At 36.6% G+C, this 8,015-nt stretch overlaps 1 protein-coding gene across 1 annotated transcript; it reads right to left on the reverse strand.

Annotated features, from left to right (window-relative positions):
• Positions 1-3,124: 3,124 nt before the first annotated feature.
• On the reverse strand, positions 3,125-4,839 carry LOC122081168 (transcription repressor OFP4-like). The gene has a single exon (XM_042648167.1). It carries the CDS (start codon positions 4,776-4,778, stop codon positions 3,546-3,548), a length of 1,233 nt encoding a protein of 410 aa, XP_042504101.1. The 5' UTR covers positions 4,779-4,839; the 3' UTR covers positions 3,125-3,545.
• Positions 4,840-8,015: the final 3,176 nt, after the last annotated feature.

Here is an 8,015-nt window from a genome sequence, read left to right on the forward strand (position 1 = left end):
TAAAATCTGTTCTGGATATGACATACATGAACCCGTATCATCCACCTGCGCATTTTAATTTGTCCTCAGTTATCTTTTTCCGACAAGAATTAGGATTTCTTATAATTGGAGACCAATTTCATAGGGATAATTGATCATAGCCGTTCGTTTGTGTGTTACTTTTAATCATTTTTTATTTTTTAGTATATATCGCCGTTTTTTCAACGGGTCTAGTGACTCTATAGGTTTAACTAGTACCTACTTGGAAGGACTATCTATCTATCTATATATATATAACTACTAGATCTCTTTTTCATCTTTTTGGGATGGGGATTGTTTTGTATCTTTTTCCATAGCCAATGCTCTTGTCTGTTATTCATTCATCTTTTTTTTTCAAATTTTTTTTCTTTTTAACTGTTTGAGGAGGAGGTGTGGGAGTGATTATTGTCAACCATGGGTGTGGCGGTGCCATGAGCATCGATCGACTGAGACGACATCGACATATGCCCTAACATCATTACAATCATCGAATGTTCATCGCATCACCACATTCACGGCAGAGGATGTTTTCAGGAAAATGTGGTGGTGTGTGTAAGTGATGGTTTTAATATGTAGTCAATACTTGATAAAAGTAATATTTTTACTGGTATTTGTTATTCTTACCCTTTTTACTGATTTTTACCCATTTTACTGTGACTATGTGAAGGCACTGTCCCAGTCATTGTTCTGGGTCTGTGGCCTTCCACAGGACATGAGAGGGGTTTGGCCCCCACTAAGGATCTCCTAGTGTTGGGTCTCTTTGGAATCTACCCCACAGGTCACAACCCCTCCCAAGTCCCACACTCCCACCCGTGTGTTCTATAGTGTAAAGATCAAACTTCTGCCCTTAATTTCCCCTTACGACCTTCCAATTTTGGCAATTTCCTGTTCTCTATTATAGGGCATTGGTTTCGATTCAATTGGTCAATAAAGTTGGCCGTACGTTGTTCTCCAGCTCTTTTTGCCGCTTCTAGCTTACGTGGCAAATTGCAAAATTATCCATTTATATAGCCAAGGATTTTAAATACTTATCGATCCAGTCCAAATTTTAAAACTATCGACTGTATAGTCATACACCAAATGGTCTTGAATTCATTGTCTGGGGAAATTCTTTTGGACCATTTTGCTTTTGGTATCAATTGAGATATCACATCGGTTGTAGTCTTGTATCGAATGGTATATACCAATGCATATCTTTTGATACGGCTGATACAATATTGATTCCTTAAACCCCTTGCATAGCGGTCAACTCCAAGTAGGTTTTAGTATGAAAATTTTCAGAAAAAAAAAAAAAAAAAATCCTCTTATATAGTGTTGGATTTTTCAAACCTTTATTTACCACTTGGCCAATTTTATTTCTCGACATAAGAGTTGGAGACGTTAGGTACTATTTATTGATAAAATTTTAGCCATAATTCACCAATAACGTGATGACAAATGTGTGCAAAATAAATACTTTTTTACTCTACTTAATTGGTGAGAATGCAAGGGGAAGTCCTACTTAAGTGATCCAAAGGTTGAATAGGGTTATAATACTTGGTAAATATATATTGGGGTTGAATTCTGTTCATGAGCATAAAAAATACTAGCGCCTTCTTGAGTCTACTCTCCTTCCACAACAAGTCCACATCCTTTGTAGCGATTGCATTTGTGCAGTGAGCATCCGGCAACTAAGAGCATTCGGACACACACCCCAAGGGGCTCCCAACCATTAGGTGCTCACTACACCAGGGCAGTGGCTGCAGAGGATGTGGAGGCCCCTCCCACAACAGAAAGTATATGCTATTTCATAAGGGAGAGGAAAAAGATAGTCATAGACTAAGGGAAGAGCTAGTAGAAAGATTCTCTTTGCATGGTATGGACTTCTTGTCTTCAATCTGCACACCCATTTATCGATTCGACCCGGTTTCAATTTTGTATTGGCTTCCAAAAACCCAAATCCGAAATCACCCAATTATGGTTCGGTTTCAATCTGGTCTAATTTTTTCGGTCTATTCCTGTCGGCCTAACCGGTTCAGATTGCATTTGACACCCCTAATAGCCAAGAGTGTATTAGTTTAGTATTTGGGTGCTTTTAGATGAGCTAATAATCTCCAATGGTTGGAGGGTCAGGAGGAGAGAGCAAAAGTAGAGAGATGAAGTATGAGCAGAGACATTGGTATCCAGTTTCAACCTTGGATCAGGTAAGTGTGTTTTTTGCAGTCACGCGTGAAATTTTTAGCTTTGACAAATGCACTTCCTTTTCCTGAACGAACATTTTCGTGAAAGCAAGCTTCAATTTTGTTTCTGAATTAAGAAAGAAAGCTTTCTTGAAAGTCACAATCGTTCTTGTCGACTGCGGGTCACTACAGCTTTTGAAATGTCTACCTATTCTATATTAATCTGCTCTTGAGAGATCCAAATACTTTTTTTACATTATAGAGTCTTTAGTTATCTTGATTTGTTTAAATCTGCCACAGGCGACCTTTTCCACTGTCCTTCAACTGCAGTTCATCTTTGAAATATATTTCTTAACTGCATCTCAAAGCTTAAAGGGTGTCTTACTTTTGCAAAAATTAGGTTTCGTGGCGCTTCTTTTGAAGAAGAAGAAGAACTGTCAGTTTTGCTGCACATTTGGATCTTTGTGTCTTTTTCTTTGAATTGTTTTCACAGATTCAAATGACCCATTTGAATTCAGAATAAGAAAGTTGGAGTCTTTTTTGAATACTGAAACTGTGGAACAAAGTGATTCCGATTTACAAAACAATTTCTGCAACTGAACAGAGTAAACCCTTTATCCATAACCCAGAAAAAAATAAAAGGAAGAAAGGAAAAGACTCAAAATTACTGATCTCAGTGAACAGTGCTAGTTCTATAGAAGGAATTTGAAATAAATGAAACTATGGGGCATGGAGAGAAAGAAAGGTCTATAGGATTGTGATCAGTATAAAGCAGGGCTTAAACGCTCTTCCTCTGTTTTTCCTTTGGATCTCCCTCCATTCATAATTTCAGGAGGTTAATTAATGAAATAGATTCTAAAAATCAAGATGGGCCATTCAATTATACGATCTTCAATCTTTTCCTTGTCTATTCTGACTATATTGTCAGTATTGTAGAAATCCATGTCGTTTGACCATTGAAGTTACACTCCACAACTCAAACCTCTGTTCAAGCAACAACTACTGTGAAGAGCATCTGCCGGAAGCTCCTTCCCTTTCTTTTCCTTTTGCCTTTGTCACTCCACATCTCAATGGAAGAAAAACTCCATTAAAGCGGAAAAAGGAAAAATTAAATTAAATTAAATTAAATTCTATCTCAGTATTCTTTTCACTACAAATGAATCTATCCCCATCAAACAGAACAGGAACCAAAATTGAATCTTAAAAGTCTGATCTTTAAGCAGTAAATCAAAGATTGTTTTTTGGCTTGGTTGACCTGAATGATGAAACAAAATTTCCAGTTTCCATCTCATGGTACTGAAACTGTAGAACTTATTATTGATATTTATGATCAAAATTATACAGATTCATACTACTCTACGAAATTTTTTACAGGCGAGTATAAGTCAGATCAAACCAGATTTGCTCGAACACCTTCACAATAAGATCGTGATACTCGTTGGAATTCAGAGAAAGATAACAGGCAAGAAGCTCTTCCAAGTCCTTAGATGCCCTGAGATTGTTCTCCACGATCATATCCACCATTGATTCTCTAAAATCCCTTTGTGGGTCGAACGAAGACTTCACAACTGCGAAACTATCTGAAATGCTCTTCCTCCGTGATCTCGAATTCGTAGCAGACGCCGATATCTTTCGATTATAAGCCTGAATCTTCTTACTCGCTATTCTTGGAGAAATCGCTCTGAGCTTCACACCTGGAGAAGAAGATGCCAAGGACCTTCGTACAGGGAGCGGAATAGGCTTCTGTTCTCTGACGGTCTTGAGGCTTTCCTCCCTCACAATCTTCACAGACAGAGACCCATTAGCAGCATTTGCAGTTCTCTCCTCCAATTTAGCAGAATTTCTTCTAAATTTGGGAGGTTTTTCAGTTTTCTTGCTGTCTTTCTTCTTGTGATCATCACTGACCATGTCGCTGAAATTCGCAGGTTTTGTAAGAATTGGGCGGAGTTGAAGCTTGGAGATCGAATCAAGCCCATCAAATTTATCGAATGACTTCTTCTGATCCATGTCGATGATGATATCAGTAGCAGAAGAACTGACCGTACAACTGCAGGAACTGGACCAGGAACCTAAACTGTCAAATGGGTCAGGAGCAGGGACGACCTGGAAGTCAGGATCAGTGGAGCTCTCAGGTGGGGAAAGCGAACCAGAGTTCTCTGGACTGGAATCGGGCCGAGTCCAGACAGAATCAAGGGTGGCTCGGCAGTTGCAACCAGCAGAAACAGAGGAAGTAACGAGCATGGAAGACGACCTGATGGTTCTGCGTTTGGTTCTCCTTCTGGTGGTGATTGAGGATGATCTTCTTGGTGGGTCAGGGAAATATGTATCAGAAGCTTTTGGTTTTATGGGAGAATTGTTAAATTTTTCAGGTTCGATGGCTCTGGATTCTGAAGGGAAGTAGTAAGAGTTTCTTGGGCGAGAGAGGCGTGTGTGGTTCTGTGGTGGAGTAGCTGTGCAGGGTTGTTGTTTCTTCTTGACTGTGAGAAGTGGGTGGTGGTTGCTGCTGTTGTTATGGTGGGTTCTGCTCCTGCCCATGTCCCTGAGCTTGTAAAACCAGGCATTTGGCATCATATCTGATAGCCTAAACCTGTAATTACCCATCACTGATCAACCTCTCTCTCTCTCTCTCTCTCTCTCTCTCTCTCTCTCTCTCTCTCTCTCTCTCTCTCTATCTTCTATCTTCTATTTTCCCTCTGGGAGTGAGTTTGTGTGTATCAGTCCATCTTTGTGAGGGTGGTGAAGATAAATAGCGAGAGAGAGAGAGAGAGAGACCTAAGAGTGTGTTTGGATACTGAAGGTGAGATGGGGTCCACGAAAGACAAAGGGACAGGGGAAAAAAGTCAGTCTTGATAGGAAACGAAACAGATGGAAGGAAGGTTTGGGCACTTGGGCGTGGGGGTCTATCATAATGAAGCCTATAATGAGCTAAGGGGGTGTTTGGTTGCCTCTCCATTATCAATTAATATATTTTTGGTTATTTCATAAACGGGTTTTGGCAGTAATTTAAGTAACATCTGTTTGTCGAGTAGGTACTGTTTTGCTGCCAAGAAGTAGGATTATGATATATTGATATTCCCTATACTTTTCAAAGCTGTCTACTTTGGGTCCGTGATATATATGCCAAATGGACCCTAATAGAGAATCCACCGACTAAATTCGACGAATATGGCAGAAAATGAAGTCTAAATAAATAGGGGAGGACCAATTTTTTCATTCACCATGGGTGAAGAGAGAATCCAATTGTCGCATAGTATATAACCTTTTGCTTGTATCCGGGAAGGGTGTTGCAGACCTTCATCAATGGTGGGTGAGAATTATAAAACTCATTGTTTTAGGAGTCTCTTCAGAACATGGTTTAAGAAAATGGAATCGGTCTTGAGATTAGAAAGGTTGATCTCGATCTAGATCCGTTAATACTTTTGGTTGTCATTAAAAAAACCCAATTTTTTTTTTTTTTTTTTTTTACCTCATTACCCATTCATCCATGCTGATCCAATGATACAGTATCAACCAAGAATTGGAATGGAATAAGGATGATATCAATTCAATTCCTCAAACTGTGATTCATGGAGGTAAATTTTTTATGAATGAAGAGATTCTCTCTTCACCTTGGGGATGAAATACTAGCCTCAATAGGAAAAAGTGTGTTTTCACACTAAGTTTTGAATAAGCTTACCTCAATGATCCATCATATGGGTTGTCAATTTCTAGCCCGAGCCGGTTGGACCGATCAAAACTTATAGGGATAGGTTGACCTAAACCCTTATCGGTTTAGGATTTATGAAACCAGTAAAATTGAACCAAACCGATTGAAATCGCAAACCAAACTGAACCCAGAGAAAAAAATGATTAAGAAAATAATTAGTTTTTGTATTTTAGTTAATTAATAATATATATGGAAAACTGAATTGAAGTGATAACAGCCTGATAAAACCTAGACAAGATCCTATTAAGCCAACTCGGCAAAAGATCAAACCAAAATTAAAATTGGTTTAATAGTTTTGTTGTTCACTACCAACAAAAAACAAGTTCAGCCCGATCAAAACTGAACCAAAACTAACCAATTGACGCCTCTATTATATTATTTTGACACATATGATCTATTGGTTATAACTAAATAATTATTAATTGTATATTCGATAAATAAATCACATGTCAAATTACATATTTAAGCTCAAATAAACACCATTCTATATATATATATATATATCTATGTATTCTTGTATTTTTAGTAAATCTATGCACTCGGTTGAAACTTGACATATAGGTAAAGGACACTTTACCAAAAAATAAAAAAAAAGTAGATCAGCTGGTAAGAGACATTGAGGATCAAATCTTAACAAAAAACAGACATTGAGGATCATGTTGACAAATTTTGAGACCAATCCAATTTACTATGCGGCATATATCTATTTAGACTGTTTGAACAAACTATCAGAATGAATATGCATACAAAAAACATTTTCCCAAATAAATAAGCAAAAAGAAAAAAAAGTAAAGATTCAATCAAAAACATAACCAATGATTTTTATTCAGAAAATGATATCCTAAAGTGGAATGAACCTTCCATGAAACCCCTAATCAAATAGGTTCCCTTGGAATTTAAGGACTTCCCAGAAGTTTTTTTTTTTTTTTTGTCTCTTTTTTGGTGGGGTGGGGGGATGGGTTAAGGTGGTAATAACTAGTTTTGGTGATGCAAATAGAATTGATGTCAAGAAAGTATAGGGAAGGTTGTGGAAATTTATGTGTAATCCTATGACATCAGAGAAGGGTGGGCCATAGCTCCCACATGGTAATAGTACATTTCATCATATTGAAATTTGGTCCTCAAGGTCTACCAATTCCATTCTATCTGCGAAATTTAAGTTCAAAAGGAATCATTACGTCATATAGTGATAGTTAATGAGATTATAAATATAGATAAGACTAAAATAATTCAATATTTTGAATATACTATGAGAAATGTGTTACATGATTGAGTTGGATTAACAAATTTGACATGTGAAAAGTGATTGATGAAAATAATGGTTATGATGGAATAGATGAGCCTTTCATGTGATGTAAAAGTAAGAATACGATTTTCTTTAGGCTCCGTTTGGTTGTAATGAGAATTTAAAAGGAAGGGAAATAAGATTTTCATATGTTAAAAAGAAATGTTTATAATTACTATCTCATTACTTAAATTTTAATTATATTTAGTAATGATATATTTTATATTTAATTTTTATTTTACAAATTATAGCCAAGGTTTTTGGATGCAAAGTAAGTAAAATTTTATAACTAAATATGAAATGATTTGAAATTAATATTAAAGTCACATGGGTAATGATTACATATATTTATTTTTTAAGTATGAAAATTTCACTTGCATTTTCTTTAATTTCCTTTATAACCAAACATAGCTTTGACATTTGTTTAAGTTGAATAAGAAAATAGAAGAAAAAAAATTTTAAAAATCAGATTTTGACTCAGACAAGTTGCCAGGATTGAGGGCGATCAATCTAGATACATAGGAGATGAAATGACTGCCCTCATTCCCTCTTCTCCATGAAATGAAAAAAATGCTTCTGTAAATGTTTTTTTATGCACTTCTACTGACGGATTCATACTCCTCCATTGGAAATATTTCTCCTTTTTTTTTTTATTATTATTATTTTTTATAGAGTTTTACGACCCAAAACAAAACCTTTCTTGTCGGGTTTGATTGGTTTAAATGCCAACTTTAATCCCTGGCTTAGATACTCAAGTGTTCCCACTTTCCAAAAGCTAAAAAAGGTTTCCTTAAATCACAAGGGGGGAGAGGGGACCAGAAATATATGATCATGAATGCAACACGTG

Source organism: Macadamia integrifolia, chromosome 6 (genome assembly GCF_013358625.1).
Source record: "Macadamia integrifolia cultivar HAES 741 chromosome 6, SCU_Mint_v3, whole genome shotgun sequence".
In the NCBI taxonomy this organism is placed as follows: domain Eukaryota; kingdom Viridiplantae; phylum Streptophyta; class Magnoliopsida; order Proteales; family Proteaceae; genus Macadamia; species Macadamia integrifolia.